At 37.9% G+C, this 27,327-nt stretch overlaps 2 protein-coding genes across 2 annotated transcripts; one reads left to right on the forward strand and one right to left on the reverse strand.

The window, feature by feature from the left end:
- Positions 1-280: 280 nt before the first annotated feature.
- LOC142167867 (uncharacterized) lies at positions 281-625 on the forward strand. Its single transcript, XM_075228164.1, has one exon. The coding sequence runs from the start codon at positions 281-283 to the stop codon at positions 623-625; it is 345 nt and encodes a 114-aa protein (XP_075084265.1).
- A 23,978-nt stretch (positions 626-24,603) lies between these two features.
- Positions 24,604-25,940, reverse strand: LOC107822501 (mitogen-activated protein kinase kinase kinase 18-like). The gene has a single exon (XM_075229552.1). The coding sequence runs from the start codon at positions 25,852-25,854 to the stop codon at positions 24,604-24,606; it is 1,251 nt and encodes a 416-aa protein (XP_075085653.1). The 5' UTR covers positions 25,855-25,940.
- Positions 25,941-27,327: the final 1,387 nt, after the last annotated feature.

The following is a 27,327-nucleotide window of genomic DNA, read 5'->3' on the forward strand; positions in this document are numbered from 1 at the left end:
CAACATGAGCACTGCTTACCACCCTCAATATGATGGACAGACAGAGAGACTCAATAGGTGCATGGAAACCTATTTGAGATCTATGGTCTTCAATAATCCTAAGCAGTGGGAAAAATGGTTACACTTAGCGGAATGGTGGTACAACACCAACTATCACAACTCCCTCAAGACTACACCTTTTCAGGCACTCTATGGGTATGCTCCTCCACAACTTCTACTGGGGTCCTTACCACAGACTGGTCATCAGTCAGCATGAGAGTGCCTAACTCAGAGACAACAGATGCTGCAATCTCTAAGAGACAACTTGACACAGGCTCAATCTAGAATGAAGTTTTATGCTGACAAGTTAAGATCTGAACGAGTACTGATGGTTGGAGATCTAGTCTACCTTAAACTACATCCATATCAACAATCTTCCATCGATGTCAGAAGAAATGTCAAGTTATGTGCTCATATTTATGGACCTTACAAGGTCATGCAAAGAATCGGAACAGTGGCTTATCGGCTAGAGCTTCCTGAAGGGTCTCAGCTGCATCCTATTTTTCACATCTCCAAGTTGAAGAAACGTGTTGGTCCATCCATTACTCCACAGCTACAACCACCAATTTGTGATGGCGAAAGATGAATCTTGATTCAACCTATTGCAATCCTTCAACGACGCATGGTGAAGGAAAATAATGGTGTGGGGGTGAAAGTTCTGGTTTAATGGGCAAATTTAAAGGAAGAGGATGCTACATGGGAAGATTGGAGCTATATCAAAAGCAGATTTCCTGACTTTGTTGCTCAGCAAAGACCTTGAGGACAAGGTCGTTCTGGGAGAGCTAGGGATTGTAATGTCTGAAAGGAATGAATTAGGAAAGTAGGCGGATATTCCTATAGTGGGGTCTTATTTCTATATTGAGGTCTTATATCAAAAGTGGATCAAGCTAAGCATTGGGTTCCATTTGGTCTCTATCGCTATTGGGCTAACAAAGACAGACTAGAGCAGGCCCAATTACAAATTAGCCCACAAGTAATTCAGTCCACAAGTAGCTTAGTGAGGAGTATTAATACGCAGAGGAGGGAAGGAAACAGTAGGCAATTTCTGGTAAATTTCAGTTACAACTTCCTAACTAATTTCTCTCTCAACCTATCTCTCTCTCTCTCTCTCTTCTCACCTCTAATCTCTTTCTCTTCTCCTTCTTTCAGGTTATCCATGGTGTAAATGTAGCTCTATGGTAGAAAAAATATTGTAACATTTCCAATTCTATTACATATCAATAAAGAAATTATATTCCTTCTCATTGTCTTCTTCTAAAATTCTATTACAAATTCTAGTATATTACATCGATTTCCGCTGTTTTTGCTGTTTCTGGAATTGCTGAGCTTCGTTCGAGTTTGCTTCTGCTTTTATTTGGTTTATATCTAGCTTTTCTTTGTTCAACTAGGTTAGTTTGAAATTACTCTGTCTTATGCTTTCAGTAAATGAATGAAAACTGTTGAATTCCTATTTAGTTTTTTTTTCTTATTTGTTCAAGTATGACTTGTACTGATTCTGTTATTTGCAAGACGTGTATTTGGCCTTCATTTGACTGAAATAATTAAGTAACTCGAAATGAGATGTTTATGTGAACTACTTGTTTCATGCTCTCAATTAGGACACCGTTGTTAGTTGTGAGCCTTTGATTGGTAGGATTTTGTAATGTCAAAGCCAAGAGATGGGCTTCAGGAGTAGTTCATATGCTGTTGTTAAGCTATTGTATGCAGATTTGACGTTAAGTGACTCTCAACGAGTTCAAACATCATTTCTATTCTAGTTTAGTTATGTAATCAGTAATTGATGGAATGAATTTGAATTTGAGCTTCGTCCGTAGGAACAGCTTCGCATTTTAGTCTTGTAAATATTCTGTCAGGTTCGAAGCGATCTGTGAGTTGTTCTCCAGTCCAGTACGTTAACTATCCTACAAAAGTTTCATTCTAATACCAACAATACAACTCCATAGTTGCTGCAAATTAGCTCCAAGACAGATGCGTTACTGCTGAAAATCAGCCATGAAAACTCCATCTTTCAGCCACGAAATTTAGTTCTTAAAGCTCCCTTAAACCACTCCAAAATCCAGCCATAACAAGCAGTAAAAACGCGGCCAACTAAGCATAAAACCAGCTGTCTTCTTCTACCCAAAACTGACGTGAAATCAATCCCATAACCAACCAAAAGACCAGCTCAAAACAACCTCAAAACGTCACTGAAATGTAGCAGTTTCGCTACTCTTAAACCAGCTCATCTTCCTCTGTAGGTGGTCATAAAAAACAGCTGAAATTTTATTCATTTATCTTATCTCAATTTGATATTGCTAGCTTAATGAATGATTCTAGTCAGTTGTTTCTCTTGGTGTTATTCCGTCTTTGTTCATCGTCTCAATTTATTCATCTGTTTTCGTCGATATATGTACTTCCTTTATGAGTTTCATTGAAATCTTTTGGATAAGTTTATATTAATCTTTTGCTGCTTTGGATTAAGTGGTCTGCTTGATACAGTTATTAGATTGGTGTATTAACTTAATATGGCAGTAAGCTTAGTTTAGCTAATTGGATTTTGGGAGTTGATTGGTTATGTTTGGATTGGTTCGGGGTTGATAAGCTTCGAGAGGAATTGGGCATGAACTCAACGCTAACCTATTGTCCACATTTATTCTATAATTGTAACAGTCAAATCTTACACCTACCCACAAATGACTTCCATATTTCTCTTGGCCTCACAATGCATTTCAAATGTAGTTCAAAAATAATTCAAATGCGCTGGTTGCTTTAGGCGCGCAATAATAAATCATCGTGATCATGGGTACGATTCCCGTGGCGCGACTCTGAATCTAATAAATAATCTCATTTCGATTATGTCACTTTAATTGGAAAAACTCTCTAGCTCCCCATCCCTCGGGAAAAATGAGGTGTGACAGCTCTGGTGACTCTGCTGGGGATCGAACCCAGAATCTCTAGTTCAGGGTTCAAAATTCGAGCTTAGAATAACTGTGATACTTGGCTTTTGTTTATTATCTGATTTTTATGTGTTTGAGCCTAATGCGCTAAATGCCGCTTTTTACCACTTTGATATTGCTTGAACTGTATATAAAACTGTTACGAAACTTTTTTTCTCTCTGAGTCTTCTAAATCTTCTGGGAAGTGCACGCTGGCGTGATTTCTTTTCTGTTAGTGTCATACCCTAATTTAGAACGAGGATCGGATCAGTTACAAAGTTGGATGGACGTTTGGTTCCCGGTACGTTGTCCCTCCGGCTCGAGTTTTCCACTCGGGTAAGCCAGGTCTAGAACAATACACCCAAGATTTAAACTTAGAATGACATAACCTCATGCCGGATCCCTAGTAGGTACGTTTGTTTGCATCACGTGCATTTGACTTTGGGGACTCAACACAGGGGTTGGGTCCGTCTAGGACAGGTGTACCCAATTTAAAAGATCACCCTGATGCATTTTATGTGCTTTTGTATATTTATTTATTTCGGCTTGCATGTTGACCGGCTTCTAGAATAGGGAAAGAAAATAAAATAAAATAAACAAGAGTGAGAGGTAAGTATTTGAAAAATTCCGAAACTCTGCCGAAATTTTGAAAAAAAAAAGAGAAAGAAAATAAGCCAATATTTTTAAAAAATCGTGTTTCTCCTGTTCCGTCAAAACTGACCGAACTATGCGGGTCTGATTTTCACCGGATGTCAGATACGTAGACAAACCTTATCGGTTCCGTCTCCAATTTTTAAAAATTCAAAAATATTTTTCTTTAATTCCTTCTATAGAAGTCTTTCCTTAGAAAATTCAAAAAAATAAAAGGGATTTTAAGCCTAAAAAATATTTTCTTTCTTTCCGAAGTCTTTCATATGAAAAGAATATCCAAAATACGGGTTTCCTTTATTTTGAAGTATTTTTCCCAAAAATTCCAAAAACAAAAATCAGAAACAAAAATCCAAAAATATTTCATTTCTTCTTTAGAAGTTTTTCTTTCGAAATTTCAAAAGAAAAAACGAAATTCAAAAAAACATAATACATTTTCTCTCTTATTTAGAAGTCTTTCTTTTCAAAAATAAAAAAACAAACCTATCCAAATCCAAAAATATTTTCATTTTTCTTTATAAGTCTTTCTTTCAGAAATTTTTTTAAAAAATAGTTTATTTCCTTTATTCCTTATTTTCCCGAACTACACAAGATCTGATTCATGTTCCCACGTGATACGTAGGCAACCCACATCAGGTTCGATTAAATGGTTTAAAAAAAAGAACAACAAAAAAAAAGATAAAAAAAGAAAAAAGAAAGAGAGTGTTTATTCTAACATGCTTGTTGTTTTGAAATAAAAGCTAGTTAAAGGTGGTCGGTTTGTTGGTTTGTAATGGCGAGCCACAAAAACAATCCAAGATCCCTCGGAAATAAAAGCATCTTCTCAACCAATGGAACAAGGACCATTGTTGTTGATCCAAAGTCACGAAAAAGCAAGTAGGCAAGTTGGCGGTGAAAAATCAAAAATGATGGCAAATGTGGGGTTGACTTTACAAGATTTGAGCAATAAGACATGGCCTGCTCGGGATGATTTGATGATGGGGAGATGTGAGAATTCTTCCAAGTTCTTTAGTAAATGAGTTGCTTTGAAATTTCCCATGTCGTCAGTCCTGAAATCCGGCAATGAATATTGGGAATGTTTTGATCAAAAAGTCAAAATTTGGGTGCTGAATCAAAAAGAATAAAAGGTTGAATGTCGTAATAGTGCTGATGTGCAAATTTGTGTCTAAGATGTCCCTTTGTAACTGGAAAGTACTCCTCTTTTAGCCATGGTAGCTTATTTTGTCGTCTTTTCTTCTTCTTTTTGTGTTATCGGACCCTGCTATCCTTTATTCAATAAAAAAAGCCAGTCTTTTTGTATCCATTTTGTGCATAGTTCTTTTCACACTAGTTCTAGTGACATGACATGCATGTGAAATTTTTGGCGAGATCTTAGAAAATTGATTTAGTCTTGAATTGGATAAGTGAGAAAGAGACACTTTTGAATATGAATAAAGACATGAAACATTTAGAAAATATGAATGAGCCAAGTTTGCATGGAACCAAAGCAGTCATGCTCATGGAAGTTCGGGATCTCTACCTTTTGAATCATTGAGAAGATCAGGCTTAAGGATGATCAGACGGGTTGAAGTATGTTTTGCACTAAGAGATAGAAAGTGTTTTTCAAAAGAAGGTGTATTCCATACAACATGAAATGGTTCAGTTTAGTGGCAAAATGCATCGTCTACATCAAGAAATAATCCAAGAAAAGTCACCCAAATTGACAAGGGTCATGCACTGCGAGAAAAATATTGCTCATACAACTTTACACTGAAAAAGACCCAAAAAGTAACATGTCCATCAATGTCGTGATTGTGAAGGGCTAACATGAGTGAAATTATCGAGGCTGGGAGGCTCTTTTTCTGCTATCCAAATACTTTATACCCTTCGTTACCCCTTTCGAGCATGTTGTTATTTCCTTTGACCACCCTCTTTTGGAATCAAGTTTAGAGTCAAAAGTAAAAACAATGAAATGAAAAAAAATTGAAAAGAAAAGTCCATGCCCCAAGAGTAAAAACTGGGGTAACTCTTAGAAAGTTCAAGTAAAAAAAAGAAAGAAGAAAAGAACAGTCAAAGGTCCATGCCCCCGGAAAATAAGAGCTGGAGATACTTGTTTTGAAAACAAAAAAAAAACACCAAAAAAAAGAAGAAAAAGACAAAGAAAGAAAGATGAAAAATAGTTAGGTCAAACATTTGAACTACGTTTGACCTGATTCTTTTAAAAATGATATGTAGACAGCCTTACACGGTTCGGTCCAACCAAATAAGAGTAAAAAAAAAATAGGAAGAAAAAGAAAAAATAAATCCAAAAATCCCCAGTATCTGAAACTGAGGCAAAGATTTTATTTCACCTTTGAAAAAGTCGATTCCAAGAGTTGTAAAGTGTATGACCCCATCATTGAGTCTTTTGAGTTTTCATGCCGTCCTTTCTTTCTAACCATATCCAAAAGCGTTCCAAACAAAACCTCCTGATCAGTTTTGAGAATGCCAAGGGAAATTCGCAATGAGCAACGGTTGTCATATGAGAGACATGGTCATGATTCTCGCTCAAGGAATCAAGAAAAGAAAGAAAGAAAAATGAGAGAGTCTTACTAGTGAAAACCCTCACGGGTACATTAAGGCGGCGTTTAGTAGAGATAAATAAATGAGAGAGACTTGTTGGTGAAAATCCCTTGGAGCACCACTAGTCTAAAGTGAGTCATGAAGCTGATGCAAAGAATTGGCACGAACAAGCCCGACTTTAAAGGTCATAAGAATGGTAAGAGGGAAGATTTGATCGATTTGATAGATCAGGCTGTTAAGTCCAAAATACATGTCATGATCATTAAGGCTAGTTATTGAAAAAAAAACTTTTGTCCTTCCCGACAGGGGCATTTCTTATTAATATTGTTTCTTTGAATCATTGTGTCCTTCACTCTAAGTCAGTTCCTTGTCAAAACAAGCAAGAAAAGATTTTAAAATCTGCTACCAGCTTTTCAGTTGCACAAAGTAAATTTGGCCAGCACACTTTGTTGTTACAGTCAACATACCTTGAGGATTCATGCAAAGGGTCCCCACCAAAAGACTCTTATCAGCCTACTTGGCTAAAGCAAGCAAAGATAACCACAAGACAAATTGCTCCAAAAGCAAAAGCCATTCAAGATATCAGAAAAGGTTATCCAAGAAAAGAAATCTCCTTTTTGAGATAAGGCTGATTGAGCGACAAAACACAAATGGCACTGGGACCGAAACAATCACAGTTGATACAGAAAGTAAAGGCCCTTTGTAAGCAACAACAGAGTCTCCCAGCAGTGTAACCAACTACCAATCCAGTCGATCTTCCAAAGGCTGGATGATCCCAAAGCCAAGCTGCCAAAGACATCAAGGCCACAAACCGACCACCACTTTTAAAACTGAAAAAAATTTCTTTGTTTGAAACAGGAACAAAGCAGTGCAAGAGAAATTGCCCTCGAAGTCAAAGCCACAAACTAACCACCATGTTTAAAACTCACAAGTTTTCTTTGTCTAAAACAGGGATGAAGGCTATGTTCATATCAAAGCTTGGAAGCTTGAATGTTTTAGGTGTAATGCCCCAGTTCTGCTAACGCAAAGGCTATTGAGAAGATCATACATCCTAGGCATGTTCCCTAATTGAGAAGCACCATACCTCCTAGGCATATCCCTAGTTGAGAGGAATCTTGGGCTTTTCTTAAGTTTTGGAGTCCCGCCTGTAGAATAGTGTCAGTTTTAGTAATCTTTAGTTTTCTTAAAGTTCAGGGGTCCCGCCTAGAGAATAGGGCCAGTTTTTAATTTTGTTAGGTTGGTAATCGTTAGTTTTCCTTGAGTTCTAGGGTCCCTCCTGGAGAATAGGGTCAGTTTTTATTTTAGTCAAGCTTAGTTTATAGTTTTCCTCAAGCCCAATCCCACATCCAGGAGGCACACTTCCTAGTTTAAATCTTTCAGGCCACACTTTTAGGAGATGCACTTCCCAATTCTGTGTTAAAGGTTTCACCCCTAGGAGACGCACTTCCTAGTTTGAGTCATTCAAGTTTTATCCTTAGGAGACGCACTTCCTAGTTTGAGTCTTTCAGGTCATACTTTTTAGGAAATGCACTTCCTAATCTTAGGTTACAAGTTTTAACCCTAGGAGACGTACTTCCTAGTCTGGGTCATTCAAGTTTTATCACTAGGAGACACACTTCCTAGTCTGGGCCTTTCAGATTATACCTTTTAGGAAACGCACTTCCTAGTTTTGGTCGTTTAAGTTTATCCCTATGTCACGACCCAAACCGATAGGCCGTGACGAGTGCCCGAGTCCTACCTATCGAATACCCATAAGCATTCGTCTAAGATATAAATATGAAATAAGTATAGGTCATGCATAATGTCTGAAAATAAACTATTAATTCATATGAGCAACCTACGTGGGAAAACACGCCCAAAAGACATATATACATACATATATATACTGTAGGGAAAGCCGACAAGGCCACATACTATATAACTATACATGACTGTCTACAGACATCTAATAGAGTGTACAATTGTATAAAGGAAGAGACTGGGCCCCGTCGTACCCATATATATGTAAACACACCGTACCAAAACTCAAAGCAGCTCCGGATCAAATGGAGCACATCAACTCTAGCTGATCAAGGATCCTAAGAAGGGGGACCGCCAGCCTGTCTACCTACACCTGCGGGCATGAAACGTAGCATCCCCAGGCAAAAAGGGATGTCAGTACGAATAATGTACTGAGTATGTAAAGCATGAAAATCAGTACATAAAAGACATAGATGAAACATGGGGTAAAGAATTCCACCTGTGAGTCTAAATAACTTTGTGAATCCTGAAACATTTATAATATCATGCACGTGCGTGTAAATGTCGTATCATGCATAGGTATAGGTGTACATAACATCATCAAGCCTCTGAGGGCATCCCATCATAACATCTCGGCCACTGTGGGCAAAATCATCAACATATACCAGTTGATCAGGTGGTGGTGCGTATATAACGCCTTAACCTTTTCCCATATCCCATATACATATAATATAAGCGTATATAACGCCTTCTGGTCATGGGTCAATGTACATGTATAAATGCATGAAATGCATAAAAAATACGTTAATAAGATTTCTCGAATATCATAAAATTTATATTCATTTCGAACAAACTTTATCAAATACATATTTTTCTGGGACCCATGAATAGAGGATATAATAATAATTCACATGGGGAATCAAGAATATAGACACCCCTAGTATTTCTATGAATAGAGTCATTTATAAAAGTTGCGTATTTTGCTCATTTCGTTTGTATCATTTGGATCATGCCAAAAAGAAAAAAGGGATAGCCTTAACATACCTCAAGTTGTCAATGCAACTCAACAACAAGCTTATGACAACTAGAGCGCCAACCCTATAGTAAAGAAATACGTGTACAATTTAGATGGCGGTAGTATATTACTCAAATGATAACTTGATTCTAAAATAAAACGGGCAGAATTTCCCCTGATTTTACTGCTCCCTCAAGCCTACAATAGGCGAGATACAAACATAATATAATCAGCAACTTAAAACCATCCTAATTATAATCCGGGACTTTCAATACAACAAAACACCCAAATATACCATAATACACCCAATCAACAAATTATCAATTAGCCTGCAACTACAACGACGAACGACCAGCCTACTACCCTACCACATGTGGCGTTTCTCCACGCCATTTTTATCCTTCCAAACTCCATAAATCAGCAGCACAATAGACAGTCCAAAAGCAACACAAAACAACCCACAAAACAATCCTTTACAAATCAAATAACTCGAACTTACGATTTCCGATCACCGTCCCATGAGGTCTAACTATTAGGAAACGAATTTATCAACTTTTCTTGATATTTTAAAGCTTAAATACAGAAATTATAATTTTTTATTAACTATTAAATACATTCCAAAACTCAAACTATAACGAAAAAGAGAGGTGATATAGTGATACTTACGTCGTAGGGATCGTTCTGATGTTATCGCTTCTCGATTTCGTACCCAGGATGTTAGTAATATTTGAAGCTATTAGAGAGCTCAAGGACCGTTCTTTTATGGTGTCTCTGGTCAGATTCTATGTAAAATTAAGAGAGAGAGATGAGTTAAAACATATTTATTAAACTTTTGAAAAGTCAAAAGGTGCTAGCTTGGCACCCTCTGATTCGCCCATTTTCCAATACTTATATCATTTTATCCGAATATTGTATGAATGAACGGTTAAGAGCGTTGAAAATTACATTCCAAGACCTTCAATTTGGTATATAATATGTCCCAAAAAGACCTCATATAGCATACAAAATATATTTCTCAAAAAGCTCTGTTATAGGGCAAATTCTTAGTCGGTTTTTTCGCAACTTTAATCCGATTTTCTCCAAACTTTATGTGTTTTGTCCAACCATCATATATAGTCATATTATGACTTTAAACTCATTTAAATCATGATTAACAAGTCTCATATTCATTATATGTCACCTTCGAACATACAAGGTGTAACAATCTTCCCCTCTTAGAAACATTCGCCCTCGAATGTTAAACTCCTAGAGATTTATAAACATTTTGACAGAGTCTCCTCTGTAATGGTATCACTACCAACCTTTCAGATAGCAAACCCAACAATACAAAGCCACACAGGTCCACAATCATCAATAACACCAATGGTCTCACACAACCAATGACAATAACTAACATAAGAATCAAGTACCATATACGTACCTAAGGTTGTGATCTCTCAGTCCGATCCTCCTTCGGAAGCATAAACAAGTGAGGATACCTAGACTTCATGTCTTTTTCAGCTTCCCAAGTCATCTCCTCCACATTATTGTTCCTCCAAAGTACTTTAACCGAAGATACGTCTTTAGTTCTCAATCTCCGAACTTGTCTATCTATTATAGCAATGGGAGCTTCCTCATATGATAGATGTTCTGTGACCTGAATATCGTCCACTGGAATGACTCTAGAAATATCTCCAATACACTTGCGGAGCATAGACACGTGAAAAACTGGATGTACTGAATCCAAGTTGGAAGGCAAGTCTAACTCATATGCTACCTGGCATACTCTGCATATGATCTTATAAGGTCCAATGTACCGAGGGCTAAGCTTTCCTTTCTTACTGAATCTCATAATGCCTTTCATCGGTGATACCTTTAGGAATACCTAGTCATCTACCTGAAACTCCAAGTCTCATCGTCGATTATCTACATATGACTTCTGACGACTCTGAGCTGCTAATAGCCTTTCCCGTATAAGCTTAATCTTCTCAACTGCCTGTTGTACCAACTCTGGTCCTACTAACTTAGTTTCCCCAACCTCGAACCATCCGATAAGTGGCCTACACTTTCGTCCGTAAAGAGATTCGTATGGAGCCATCTGAATGCTGGAATGATAACTATTATTATATGCGAACTCAATAAGTGGAAGATGATCATCCCAGTTACCCCTGAAGTCCATCACACAAGCCCGTAACATATCCTCCAGTGTCTGAATAGTACACTTAGCCTGACCATCTGTTTGGGGATGAAATGTTGTACTAAGACTTATTTGAGTCCCCAATCCTTTTTGGAAGGACCTCCAGAAATTAGCTGTAAATTGAGCACCTCTATCTGAGATAATAGATATAGGGACACCATGAAGTCGTACTATCTCCTTAATGTAAATCCTTGCATAATCCTCTGCTGAATACGTAGTTCTGACAGGCAGAAAATGGGCTGATTTTGTAAGTGTATAAATAATAACCCATATAGAATCAAACTTACGCTGGGTACGAGGTAAGCCTATGATGAAATCCATGTTAATCGCTTCCCATTTCCAAGTCGGAATCTCTATAACCTACAATAATCCACCGGGTTTCTGATGCTCAATCTTAACCTGCTGACAATTTGGGCAATGAGCAACAAACTCTGCTATATCATTCTTCACTCCGTCCCACCAGTATATTACCCTGATATCATGATACATCTTCGTCACTCCTGGATGAATGGAATAACAAGAATAGTGAGCTTCTCCCATAACCTGCTGGCGCAACCCTGCTACATTAGGAATACATAATCGACCTCGATATCTGAGAACTCCATCTCCTGTAATCTCCAATGGTGTCTTCTCCTTTTGAGGGGTTGTATCTCTGTAGTGAGCTAGCACAGGATCTTCATACCGGCGTTCCTTCACTTCAGTTACTAGAGAGGATATTGCCGTGTCCTGAATAATAACTCCGGTACCACCTGAATCTAATAATCGAACTCCAAGATTAGCTAGCTGATGAATCTCATAAGTTATCTCACTCTTCTCTAGCTGTAAATATGATAAGCTACCTATAGATCTAAGGCTGAGGGCGTCGGCTACTACATTCGCCTTTCCTGGATGGTATAAAATATCAACATCATAGTCTTTTAGTAGCTCCAACCATCGCCTCTGATGTAAATTCAATTCCTTTTGCTTGAATATATACTGAATGCTCTTATGGTCCATATAGATATCTACATGAATGACATACAAATAGTGCCTCCATATCTTTAGTGCATGAATCACCGCGGCTAACTCTAAATCATGGGTGGGGTAATTCTTCTTGTGGTTTCTTAGTTGTCTAGAAGCATAAGCGATAACCTTACCATGCTGCATCAATACACAACCCAATCCAACGCCCGACGCGTCACAATAGATAGCATAACCATCGGTCCCTTCTAGAAGTGTCAGAACCGGTGCTGAAGTCAATTTGTCCTTCAATGCATGGAAACTAATCTCACAAGTATCAGTCCACTGAAACTTGGTTGCCTTCTGAGTCAACTTTCTCAATGGTGCTGAAAGGGAAGAAAACCCCTCTACAAATCTCCTGTAATAACCTGCCAAACCCAGGAAGCTACGAACCTCTGTTGGTGTCGTGGGTCTAGGTCAAGTCTTCACTGCCTCAATCTTCGGTGTATCGACCCGGATACCCTCACCCGAAATAATATGACCAAGGAAGGCTACAGAATTCAACCAGAATTCACATTTATAGAATTTTGCATACAACTTCCTTTCTTGTTGATCTCTGAGCACAGTACACAAATGATCTGCATGCTTAACCTCTGAATTGGAATAAACCAAAATATCATCTATAAATACAATCATGAACAGATCTAGAAACGGTTTGAACATACGGTTCATCAAGTCCATGAATACCGCTGGGGCATTAGTTAAACCGAATGACATAACACGAAACTCAAAGTGTCCGTATCTGGTCCTGAATGCTGTCTTCGGAATATCCTTTTCTCTAACCCTTACCTGATGGTACCCCGACCTCAAGTCTATCTTTGAGAAACACCTGGCACCCTACAACTGATCAAATAAATTATCAATCCTTGGAAGTGGGTACTTATTCTTGACTGTCGCCTTATTCAACTGTCTGTAATCAATACACATCCGCAAGGAACCATCTTTCTTTCTTACAAATAACACAGGTCCTCCCCACGGTGATGTACTGGGTCTGATAACTTTTTCAAGCAAATCCCTCAGTTGTTCTTTCAACTCTCTCAGCTCTGCAGGTGCCATTCTATAAGGAGGAATAGATATCAGCTGAGTATCTGGTAATGTGTCAATAGCAAACTCAATCTTTCGCTCTAGCGGAAGGCCTGGAAGCTCATCGGGAAAAACATCGAGAAACTCATTAACCACCGGAATAGATTGAAGGGTCGGTGACTCTGCTTTCACATCCTGTACCCGAACTAAGTGATAAATATAACCCTTTCTGATCATCTTCCTTGCCTTGAGATAGGAAATAAACCTAACTCTCGGCAATGTAGTATTACCTTTCCACTCTAGAACTGGCTCCCGTGGAAACTGGAACCGAACCATCTTTGATCTACAATCAACATTAGCATAACAAGAGGCCAACCAATCCATGCCCATTATAACATCAAATTCTACCATATCTAGCTCAATCAGGTCCGCTACTGTAGAACGACTAAGAACTCCTACTACACAATCTCTATATACCCGTCTAGCTATCACTGGATCCCCAATAGGTGTAGACACCTCGAAAGGTTTAATCAACTCAGGTTCTATCCCAAACTTGCTAACAACGAACGGAGTGACATATGATAAGGTGGACCCTGGATCAATCAATGCATATACATCATATGAAGAGACTGATAATATACCTGTAACAACATCAGGTGACGACTACTGATCCCGATAATGCATAAATGCAGTTCTGAGGACCGCTCGAGCTAGATGCTCCACTTCTGCCTCTACCACGACCGACTGGTGCATGTGATCCTTGCCCGGGGGAGTACTGATGATGACGAACTAGCTATAGATCCCGCTGACTGAACTATACCTGCACCACCTCTCGTCGGACAATATCTCATAACGTGGCATGGATAACCACAAGTATAATAAACACCCAACCCTACGAGACACTACCCGACACGATGCTTACCACACTGAGCACATCGTGGCAAAGGTGGCCTCATCTAACTTGACTCACCCTTATACTGAGAACGAGAGGCCCTGGAACTCTTACTGAGCCCTGAATATGTGGAACGATCAAATCTCCTACCAGAAAATTGAGGGGGTGCACTAGATGATGGCTGAGCCGGATACCTCGGGTACTGCTGTCTCTGACCACATCGAAACTCACCAGAAGGACCTGAAGATCTCGCTCTCTTACTATAGCACCTATCATGCTCACGATCGGCCCTCTGCTTCTGCTTACGCTCCTCTACACCCTGAGCGTATGCCTAAATACGAGAAATATCAATGCCTGGATAAAGTGAGACCGACATACAGTCATTGAGCAGGTGCGGATCCAACCCCATCACGAACTGGTGAACCCGATCCTCCAACTTAGCTACAATAGTGGGAGCATACCTCGCCAAAGAATCAAACTGAAGTTTGTACTCCCGAACACTCATATTACCCTGTCGAAGGGTCAAGAACTTATCAACTCTAGCCCGTCTAAGCTTTGGTGGCAAATAATGATGAAGAAAAGCCTCTGTAAAATCCTGCCATACTGGTGGAAGGGCATCCTCACCTCTGGAAAACTCCCAAGACTCGTACCAATTAATTGCAATATCTCGAAGTCTATAGGAAGCTAGATCAACTGACTCAGTTGCAGTGGCCTTCATTACCCTCAAAGTCCTCTGCATCCTATTGATAAATACCTGAGGGTCCTCATTTGGATCTGCTCCAGTGAATTTCGGAGGGTCCAAATTAATGAAATCACGAACCCTCGCACTAATGGACCTATTCGCATGACCAATACCAACCTCCTGACGTCGAGCTTGTGCGGCCACTAACCGAGTCAATAACTGAATAACATCTCTCATCTCCTGACCCGGTACATCTGGATGAGGAGCTGGGGGTACTGGAGCGAGTGCTGGAGCTGGTGCCCCTCAGATCTCCTCTGGAAAGGGCAGGTATGTGAAGTCTGAGATGGAGTCTCACTATGCGATTTTCCCCAAGATCTGGTAACTCGTGGCACTCTACTTGTAGTTTTATCATCCACGGACTTACCCTTCTGGGTGGCTGTAGCCTTCTTGGGCATCGCTGAAAACATAACATGTCGTTAGGAAAATGAATTCTTATATCGCACGATCTAAGATAAGAAAGAAGAGTAACCATCCTAAATATCTTGTAGCCTCCTGTCTATAAGTGTGGTGCACAACACACCCATAAACAAGACTCTACTAGACACGGTCTGTAGACAACCCTAGGACAGAACTGCTCTAATACCACTTTTGTCACGACCCAAACCGATAGGCCGTGATGAGTGCCCGAGTTCTACCTATCGAATATCCATAAGCATTTGTCTAAGATATAAACATGAAATAAGTGTAAGTCATGCATAACGTCTGGAAATAAACTATTAATTCATATGAACAACCTACGTGGGAAAATATGCCCAAAAGACATATATACATACATATATATACTGTAGGGAAAGCCGACAAGGCCACATACTATATAACTATACATGACTGTCTACAGACATCTAATAGAGTGTACAACTATATAAAGGAAGAGAATGGGGCCCGTCGTACCCATATATATATATATATGTAAACACACCGTACCAAAACTCAAAGCAGCTCCGGATCAAATGGAGCGCACCAACTCTCGCTGATCAAGGATCCTAAGAAGGGGGACCGCCATCCTGTCTACCTGCACCTGCGGGCATGAAACGCAGCATCCCCAGGCAAAAAGGGACGTCAGTACGAATAATGTACTGAGTATGTAAAGCATGAAAATCAGTACATAAAAGACATAGATGAAACATGGGGTAAAGAATTCCACCTGTGAGTCTAAATAACTTTGTGAATCCTGAAACATTTATAATATCATGCACGTGCATGTAAATGTCGTATCATGCATAGGTATAGGTGTACATAACATCATCGAGCCTCTGAGGGCATCCCATCATATCATCTCGGTCATTGTGGGCAAAATCATCAACATATACCAGCTGATCAGGTGGTGGTGCGTATATAATGCCCTAACATTTTCTCATATCCCATATACATATAATATACGCGTATATAATGCCTTCTGTTCATGGGTCAATGTACATGTATAAATGCATGAAATGCATAAGAAATACGTTAATAAGATTTCTCGAATATCATAAAATTTATATTCTTTTTGGACAAACTTTATCAAATACGTATTTTTATGAGACCCATGAATAGAGGATATAATAATAATTCACATACGGAATCAAGAATATAGACACCCCTAGTATTTCTATGAATAGAGTCATTTATGAAAGTTGCGTATTTTGCTCGTTTCGTTTGTATCATTTGGATCATATCAAAAAGAAAGAAGGAATAGCCTTAACATACCTCAAGTCATCAATGCAACTCAACAACAAGCTTATGACAACTAGAGCGCCAACCCTATAGCAAAGAAATACGTGCACAATTTAGATGGCGGTAGTATATTACGTATCTCAAACGATAACTCGATTCTAAAATAAAACGGGCAGCATTTCCCCTGATTTTACTGCTCCCTCAAGACTACTATAGGCGAGATACAAACATAATACAATCAGCAACTCAAAACCAACCTAATTACAATCCGGGATCTTCAATACAACAAAACCCCCAAATATACAATAATATACCCAATCAACAAATTATCAATTAGCCTGCAACTACAATGACGAGCGACCAGCCTACTACCCTACCACATGTGGTGTTTCTCCACGCCATTTTTATCCTTCCAAACTCCATAAATAATCAGCACAATATACAGCCCAAAAGCAACACAAAATAACCCACAAAATAGTCCACTACAAATCAAATAACTCGAACTCACGACTTTCGATCACCGTCCCGTGAGGTCTAACTATTAGAAAACGAATTTATCAACTTTTCTAGATATTTTAAAGCTTAAATACAAAAATTATAAATTTTTATTAACTATTAAATACATTCCAAAACTCAAACTACAAAGAAAAAGAGAGGTGGTATAGTGATACTTACGTCGTAGGGATCGTTCTGATGTTATCGCTTCTCGATTTCGTACCAAGGATGTTAGTATTATTTGAAGCTATTAGAGAGCTCAAGGACCGTTCTTTTATAGTGTCTCTGGTCAGATTCTATGTAAAATGAAGAGAGAGAGAGACGAGTTAAAACATATTTATCAAACTTTTGAAAAGTCAAAAGGTGCTAGCTTGGCACCCTCTGATTCGCCCATTTTCCAACGCTTATCTCTTTTTATCCGGATATTGTATGAATGAACGGTTAAGAGCATTGGAAACTACATTCCAAAACCTTCAATTTGGTATATAATATATCCCAAAAATACCTCATATAGCATATGAAATTTATTTCTCAAAAAGCTCTGTTATAGGGCAAATTCTTAGTCGGTTTTTCCGCAACTTTAATCCGATTTTCCCCAAACTTTATGTGTTTTGTCCAACCATCATATATAGTCATATTATGACTTTAAACTCATTTAAATCATGATTAACAAGTCTCATATTCATTATATGTCACCTTCGGACGTACAGGGTGTAACACCCTAGGAGACGCACTTCCTAGTTTGAGTCATTCAAGTTTTATCCCTAGGAGACACACTTCCTAGTCTGAGTCTTTCGGGTCATACTTTTTAGGAAACGCACTTCATAATCTTAGGTTACAAGTTTCATCCCTAGGAGACGTACTTCCTAGTTTGAGTCATTCAAGTTTCACCCCTAGGAGACGCACTTCCTAATTTGGGTCTTTCAGGTCATAGTTTTAGGAGACACACTTACTAAATTGAGATTCACCCCTAGGAGACGCACTTCCTAGTTTGGGTCATTTGAGTTCATCCCTAGGAGATGCACTTCCTAGTTTAGGTCATTTAGGTTTTTTTAGCAGACGCATTTGCTAGTCAAACTTTTCTTGGTTTTACTCATAGGAGACGCACATCCTAGTCGAGTCTTTAATTTTACTCTCATCATTGCATCCTTCATCAATAGCATAGGTGATTTATAGTTCTGCTAACAACTCACAAATCATCCTAGTGCAAACTGGGCTAGGAGAAGTTTCTTTTGTTTTGTTTGTTTTGCTGTAGTAGCAGGCGCCCACCTGGAGAACGAGGGAAGTCATTTCAGAATTCATTTCAAAGTTATTTCAATTCTCAAGTCAGTAGCAGGCGTCCACCTGGAGAATGAGGGAATTCATCTCAGAGTTATCTCAAATTTCAAGTCAGTAGCAGGCACCCACCCGGAGAATGAGGGAATTCATTTCAAGTTCAAGTCAATGGCAGGCGCCCACATGGAGAACGAGGGTATTCATTTCAGAATTCATTGCAAGTTCAAGTCAGTAGCAGGCGCCCACCTGGAGAATGAGGGAATTCATTTCAAATTCAAGTCAATGGCAAGCGCCCACCTAGAGAACGAGGGTATTCATTTCAGAATTCATTGCAAGTTCAAGTCAGTAGCATACGCCCACCTAGAGAATGAGAGAATTCATTTCAAGTTCAAGTCAGTAGCAGGCGCCCACCTGAAGAATGAGGGAATTCATTTCAAGTTCAAGTCAGTAGCAGGCGCCCACCTGGAGAATGAGGAAATTCATTTCAAGTTCAAGTCAATGGCAGGCGCCCACCTGGAGAACGAGGGTATTCATTTCAGAATTCATTGCAAGTTCAAGTTAGTAGCAGGGAATTCATTTCAAGTTTCAAGTCAGTAGCAAGCGCCCACCTGGAGAACGAGGGAATTCATTTCAAAATTTATTTCAACTTTCAAGTCAGTAGCAGGCGCCCACCTGGAGAACGAGGGTATTCGTTTCAGAGTTATTTCAATTTTCAAGTCAGTAGCAGGTACCCACCTGGAGAACAAGGGAATTCATGTCAGAGTTAAATTCAAATTCAATTCAACAGTAGGAACCCGCCTAAAGAATAGGGTCAATTCAAGTTACAAATAGCAGAAGCTCGCTCAAGATTGCGAGTCAACAGTTCGAGATGCACAACAGGACTGTAGAAGATTCAAGATCAAGCTTCAAAAGATTCATAGATAGGAATCTTATAACTCGTAGCTGGTAGGCTTAGTTAGTTTCTTTTCATTTTTGACTTTGGTATAATAAGGAGCTCAGCAAACAGTAAACAGCAGCAACAGTAGTGAAATCACAGCTTCTCGATAGTCCCAGCTACCAAAACTTCCAGAACTATACTGACCTGATTCCTTTATAGCCAAGGATATGTAGGCAACCTCCGAAGCAAGGTTCGGTCAAACATTTTCAAAAATACTTCCCATGGAGTATTCAAATGGGCAAAAATTGCTCATAATTGCTCACTTTATCTTTGTCCGAAAACTCTTCATATTTCTGAGCAAAGAGGGGCAGCTGTGAGCACCTAATTTTTGCCCCACATAGGAAATTACTCCTAAAACATAACCCAAAATATTTTTTGATTGTTTGGCATTAAAAATTGTAAGTAGGTTAATTTAGCAATTAGAGTTTGGTCAAGTGGCTATTTCCGAAATTAAACAAAAGGCAAGAGAGAGGTTGTTTGGCCTTTTATTGGAATTGGTTCAAATGGACTAAAATATTAGCCCAGTTGCTATCAGATCCGCCCCAGAACCTATTCTTTTACCCTATCCAAATCCCATGCCCACTCTCCATTTTATATAGACCTAATTCCCCATTCTCAAAAAAGAGAAAAAACGAACTCCTCTAACCTGAAAAACCCTAGCCGCCCCAATGGAAAAAATGTTCTCAGATCCCTCACACACGCCTTCTCTTCTCACCTCTCTCTGAATTCACAGACTTGACACACGTTCAAAGCACTGACTAGCAAATCGATTCTGGAAATTCAAAGGCCATTTTTTGAGATTTGGAACAAAGGGCTCGAAAAATAGAGGGAGATTAGAATCAAAAGCAATTTCTGAAATTACTCTTCTATTGTTGTGTTTATTCTACACTTTTGCGTTTTAAAGAGAATTCCGATTGAAATCGCCATTCGATTTTCGCTGATTTTGTTGTTTCTTGAATTGTTGAGCTCCGTTCGAGTTTGCTTCTACTTTTATTTGGTTTATTCTAGCTTTTCTTTGTTCAACTAGGTTAGTTTGAAATTACTTTGTCTTATGCTTTCAGTAAATGAATAAAAACGGTTGAATTCCTATTTAGTTTTTTTTTCTTATTTGTTCAAGTATGACTTGCACTGATTCTGTTGTTTACTGGACGTGTATTTGGCCTCTATTTGACTGAAATAGTTAAGTAACTCGAAATGAGATGTTTATGTGAATTACTCGTTTCATGCTCTCAATTAGGACACTGTTGTTAGTGGTGAGCCTTTGATTGGTTGGATTTTGTAATGTCAAAGCCAAGAAATGGGCTCCAGGAGTAGTTCATATGCTATTGTTAAGCTATTGTATGCAGATTTGACGTTAAGTGACTCTTAATGAGTTCAAACATTATTTCTATTCTAGTTCAGTTATGTTAATCAGTCATTGGTGGATTGAACTTGAATTTGAGCTTCGTCCGTAGGAACAGCTTCGCATTTTAGTCTTGTAAATATTCGGTCAGGTTCGAAGCGATCCGCGAGTTGTTCTCCAGTCCAGCACGTTAACTATCCTACAAAAGTTTCATTCTAATACCAACAATACAACTCCATAGTTGTTGCAAAGTAGCTCAAGACAGATGCGTTACTGCTTAAAATTAGCCATGAAAACTCCATCTTTCTGCCACGAAATTCAGTTCTTAAAGCTCCCTTAAACCACTCCAAAATCCAGCCATAACAAGCAGTAAAAACGCAGCCAACAAAGCATAAAACCAATTGCCTTCTTCTACCCAAAACTGATGTGAAATCAATCCCATAACCAACCAAAACACCAGCTCAAAACATCACTGAAATGCAGCAGTTTCGCTACTCTTAAACCAGCTCCTCTTCCTCTGTAGGTGGTCATAAAAAACAGTTGAAATTTCATTCACTTATCTTATCTCAATTTGATATTGCTAGCATAATGAATGATTCTAGTCAGTTGTTGCTCTTAGGTGTTATTCCATCTTTGTTCATCGTCTCAATTTATTCATCTATTTTCTTCGAGATATGTACTTCCTTTATGAGTTTCATTGAAATCTTTTGGATAAGTTCATATTAATCTTTTGTTGCTTTGGATTAAGTGGTTTGCTTGATACAATTATTAGATTGGTGTATTAACTTAATATGGCAGTAAGCTTGGTTTAGCTAATTGGATTTTGGGAGTTGATTGGTTATGTTTGGATTGGTTTGGGGTTGATAAGCTTTGAGAGGAATTGGGCATGAACGCAACGCTAACCTATTGTCCACATTTATTCCATAATTGTAACAGTCAAATCTTACACCTACCCACAAATGACTTCCATATTTCCCTTGGCCTCACAATGCATTTCAAATGTAGTTCAAAAATAATTCAAATGCGCTCGTTGCTTTAGGCGCGCAATAACAAATCATCATGACCATGGGTACGATTCCCGTGGCATGGTCACGATACGTAAATTCCAATTCGAGTGTGTGTTTCACGTGACTCGATCATAACTTCAAATAATAATAAAATTCAACATGTTGTAAATCGCAGGTGCGTTTCACGTAACGCGATTCGCAATGTGTACAAAAATAATAAGTGAGCGATATTGTGACTTATTTAAATAAATTTTATAAATACTAAAAGCGGTTAAATATTAATTAAAATCGGTTTAAAGGTAAAATGCGCAAATAGGTTTCGAATATGTATTAAATCAGATAATTAGGTCAATTATTAATTGTTAAGTGACCATGCTAAAACCACAAAATTCGGATGTACCTCACACTTTCTCCCGGGTTAACAGAATTCCTTACCCGGTCTTATGTGTTCGCGGACCGTAAAATTAGAGTCAATTTCCTCGATAAAATAGGATTTAAAATACATCGGTGACTTGGGACACCATAAACTATCCCAAGTGGCGACTTTGAATCTAATAAATAATCTCATTTCGATTATGTCACTTTAATTAGAAAAACTCCCTAGTTCCCCATCTCTCGGGAAAAAGGAGGTGTGACATAATGCTATGACTTATCTCATATTATTGTGTTAGTTTCTTGGAAAATACACTATATAGTTGTATTTTACTAGGACTTAAAAAATATTTGGAGCACAAGTTGCATATTTTATGCTATGAAGACTTTACCGAAAAAAATCCGAAAAACCGAGATTGAAAAAACCCGACTTTGTTGGTTTGGTTTGGTTTATAAAGTTAAAAACCCGATACTATTGATTTGGTTTGATAATTGAAAAATACCAAACCTATGTAAACCCCTATGTTCAATATTTGATATCTTTTGAAATGATTCCTGTAAATCTTAGTAGTTGATGTCAAGTATTTGGTGTTCCTAACTTGAGAGGTAGTAGAGTCAGAGTATTGCAAGTGGATCATTATTGTCCATTTTCATGTTCATAAATTTTTAGTTAGGTGTAAAATTGAGATAGCCCAACAAAAGCATTTGGACAATTATGCAGGAAGTAAAAGTCTCCCATTTTATTTATTTTAAATAGAAGAAAGCAAGCCCAACGTGACACTCATGCCTCTCCCAATACCTTGAAAATGTTTTTCGACATCGTGGTGATACCTAACAGATTTGGCTCAAAATCCTGTTTATGACTTTTTTTTTCACTTCCCTTCAATTTAATTCCCTTTTATTGTGCATTTGGTATAGCAAAAAGTATTTTTCTTAACGAAATTATCTTTGAGCTTTTGATGAGTGTAAGCAATGGGTAGGAATGACTTGCGTCATTGATGAGTGCAAGTAATTTTTTTGTTTTTTGTTTCGGTTTCTCATCTGGTGTTCGATATCTTCATTGGGCCTGATTAAATCTGGATTCACGTCGGGAAGTCCCACATTGGGGGTAAAGTGCTCCCTAACAAAAGTAACTCCATACTCATAACTCGAATCCGAGATCTCTGGTTAAGAATAAGGAGTACTTACTACTCTACCACAATCTTGGTTGGTAAATAAGTAATATTTCTTTACCATATCTTAATCTTGCAGCATGTCACATATTTCAACCAATATTAATATTATAATCTACCTTTAGTGCTCAAAATTATTGCCAGAACACCGGCCCTTGTCCTATCCTGCTAGGGCGGTCAAAATCCAAACCATAATCGAAAATCGAACCGCAAACTTGGCTTAATGGGTTATTGGATTAACGGTTGGTGAACGAATTGAAATTTTATAATTAACAGCTTATCGGTTTGGGGGCGGATTATTCAATTTTCTTAACGGATAAACCGTTAACCTGTTAAGAATTTTAATATTTGTATTTGTACCCCTATGTATATTAAATATCTCTTTCACTATTTGACAAAGTAGCAGTTACTACTCACATTCAGAAGGCAGTTACTACTCACATTCAGAAGGTTCATTAAGTTATTAACTATTATTGTTTTATCACGAATACTAACTTATTGGTATTAGACTATTGAAAATTCACTTTCAAATTCTTGTGACTTTTGCCAGTTGTGAAAATGCACTTGCATATGGCTTGATGCAATAGTAGAAAGAAAAGAGCCCTATGCAACACTAATTTAGTATATGGCTATATCCATTCTGACCAAATCTTCCAAGGAGAAAACATAAATTTCCATTTAGTGACAGTGTTATATAAACGGGTTAAATTTAAGATTTAAATTTGGTGATTTAATGTCAAGTGGTATATGCACTCATTACTATTTAATTTAGCCGATAAACCGTCCGATAATTGCGAAACCGATATCATTCCGCCGATATCTTATCGGTTTGGCTAGCGGATAGTACATTTACGAGCCGATAACCGATAAGCCGAACCGTTAAGCGTAACAATCCGTCTGATCCGTCCGATAAGTAGCCCTAATCCCTGCTATTCTACTTTTAATATAAGTTACCTACCTTAGTGTCCAAACACCTAGACAATTATTCTCTAAAATAAAATATTTCTCAAAAAGAAAATATTTTTACATAAAACATTTACTCATACCAGACGCACAAAGAGTGGGCAGAAAGTGGGAGCACAGAATTAATTATGAAAACAATTCCTCTTATAGTTTTAGCGAGATATTAAATCATGTATACGTAGTTAAATTTAACTTCCACCAACATTGATCATTATATCTTCTCAAGATCCCCTATACGTACATATGACTAGTCATTTTCAATAGACTTAAAACATGATACGTGCTTGCTTATTTACAAAATTTTCTCCTTTCCTAAAAGCTTGTGGTTAAGCGCATTCATTTTTTCTAACTTTTGCACACCGACGAGTGAAATGAAAGTTTTTATACAAATAGCCGGTCATATTTATTGTTTATTTTTACTAGTCATATATATAAATTATATATTAATGCATAAATTATACATATATTATATCTCCGCCGGCTATTTATAATTTAAACGGGTAGGTGAACGGCTATTTGGATTAATTATTCGCTTTATTAACCCTCTTTTCGGTGGAATGTGTTTAATTTCTATGCAATGTTAATATTTTTTATAGATTCAAATTTATAAAAAGGTAAAAAAAAAAATAACGGTAAAACAGTGAGAGGATCGAATTATGAACATTGAATTTTATTTACTGAACTTGTCAAATGTCTGGTAAAATTGAGACTTCTAACTACAGAGCTCTTTTGTATATTACAACAAAAAATATTATCTAAACAACGTATTTCCAACTCTTCACTACCAAAACAGCTTTCCAGCTCAATTTCATGACTTCCAGAAAAAGCTGTCATTGTCCCACAAACTTCCAAATCATCATATCCTTCATTTTGTTTACTGTTCATTCTAACTGTTGTCCAAATTTCATCGTCCCGTCTCCAGTTTGGTTTTCTTGAATTCAGACCCAATTTTCTTACCCTTTGAAGAGGAAAATCTGTTGAAGTTTCTAGTTGTATTGTGGAATCCATAGTTTCTGTTTCCTCTACTGAATTCCAAATATCTTGATCAAGAATACTAGTTGGGGAGCTTGTGATAGAGTCTTGAATTACCTTAAGATTCGAATTTGATATTTCCTCAAGAAATGGATGTTTGAGGAGTTCTTTAGCCGACCATCTTTCTTTTGGATTTCTTCTCAAGCATTTGCTTAAGAAATCCTTTGCTTGTAAAGATAGAAACTTTGGAATTTGTGGGGATTGCCCTGAAAATGCAATTTTGTAAAGCAATGAAGCTGAATTAGCCACATTAGTCCACGGTGATCCACCAGTGGCCATTTCAATAATTGTACATCCTAATGCCCATATATCAGCTGCAAACCCCTGTTCTTCCCCACGCGCCACCTCCGGTGCCATGTACATCGGCGTGCCGCCAATTGGCTGGGTGGAAGCAGCGGCGGCACCACCGTCTCTCTCCGCCGGATCAACCCACCTGGCACAACCGAAGTCTGCAATTTTGGCACCGGTCTTACCTAACAAAATATTCTGTCCCTTAATATCACAGTGTACTACGCCTCTTGAATGTAAGTATTCTAATCCCAACAGAATTTGCTTGGTGTAATACCCGATTAACTGCTCGTTGATCCGACCACCCTGTTTTCGGATTTCATCGGTTATTGTACCGTCCGACATGTACTCCATCATAAGATTAAACAAGAATTTGTCGTTCTCTTTTGTAACATCGTAACCCTTGTAGCTAACTATGTAAGGGGAGCTCAATTCGGACAAAATTTTCTGCTCTTTTTGCAAGAACTGAGACTGGGATAAATCCACTGACTTAACAGCAAAAATCTCGCTGGACCAACGTGACTTGGCAACAGAGACAGCGGCGGAGGAGCCGTGGCCGATAATATGCCCTCTGGTCCAATCCATTTTTGTTTTTAAAAGAAGAAATAAGATTGGTAGGCAGTGTAGAAATTTTTAGTAAGTGTTCTGTTTTTGGTTTGTTATAAGATGCAATAGAGGTATATATATATATATATATATATATATATATATATATATATACATATATAATATGGTGAATGTTCGAAACTCCAAATTAGTTGGGTAGAGCTTAGGTGGCCTCTCTTTTCCCTTTAAAACTTTGACGATTGCTTTAACGGGAATTCACAACGTGGACAAATGCTTGTGGCCATACGGCAGTTTGAGTAGGTTGGAGGACTACCATTACTTGGCCAATTGGAATTGATGCCACGTGGCAAGCTATGATAATTTCAAAATAAGTGTTTTAAGTCTTAGGTACAAGTGTTGTAAAGATAATTGCTGGTAAATTACTATAATTAGATGATATCTGCTATCTCAAGCTAAAGTATACTGCCAACAAAAAAGATATTTTTATATTATCGATACATATAACTAAATCATATCAAAATGGTTAGATCTAAGTTTTTAATTTATGTTTGAAAAGAAGTTGAGTTGGGTAGATTGGATTGTGATCCTTTGTTTTGTATGGGGTGTAATTACTTTGAAGATTAAATTTGGGAGTTCGGGAAGTTTGAACCACCAAAATGGATACTAGTATTGAATTCTTTAGATATTCCACTTTTTGATAGGCATTGAATTCAAGTGGAGTTTGAAGTCATTGATGCTCTTACATGTTTATCCACTAAAAAAGTTTACCATGGATTTTAAACTTCCTAGAAAAGGACAAGCATAAGGTCAATCAAAATGGGAAGAATCTAGTAAATAGATATGTCTTCTTACAAAGAATGGATTTCAAAATAAGAAGAATCTAGCAAATAGATATGTCTTACTACAAAGAATAGATTTCAAAGAAAAAAAAAGAGGTTTAGCAGCCAATTTACAGTATGTAAGTGTAACGACCCACTTTACTAGTGATATCATTCACTTTGAATTTAGAGTCGTACAACTTTAAAACGCGTCACTAAAATTTAAACCTTGTCTACTTATATACCCAACATCTCTCTCATATTTTGTTAATGTGGGATTCCCCTAGGATGTCAGATGAAAACAACAAGGCATTTAATCAAAGCGAATCAAGTGCTTGATACTAATAATTACCTTTACTTAATGTAAATAATTAAGCTATTCCAAATCGCATAATCACCTTCTGGAACGTCAACTAAAATTTGCTTTCTCATTATGCTAAAGGAAAAATCATACTTGGAATCCTTGCGGTTTAAACCATTCTCAAACAGTGACTAAAAGTGGCCTATTACTAGTAGTGGTTCTTAACTTCTAAATCAAGTCTTTGCTAATCCTCCAATGTAGCAAAGTAGGCCTTATTTTCCAATCATACCTCAAAATCTCCACAAGATTCCATCAGATGCCGACTTTTAAACTGTTGCTAGTAAATATAATGTGCCTTCAATTGCATGCTTT

This window comes from Nicotiana tabacum, chromosome 2, assembly GCF_000715075.1.
Source record: "Nicotiana tabacum cultivar K326 chromosome 2, ASM71507v2, whole genome shotgun sequence".
Classification (NCBI taxonomy): domain Eukaryota; kingdom Viridiplantae; phylum Streptophyta; class Magnoliopsida; order Solanales; family Solanaceae; genus Nicotiana; species Nicotiana tabacum.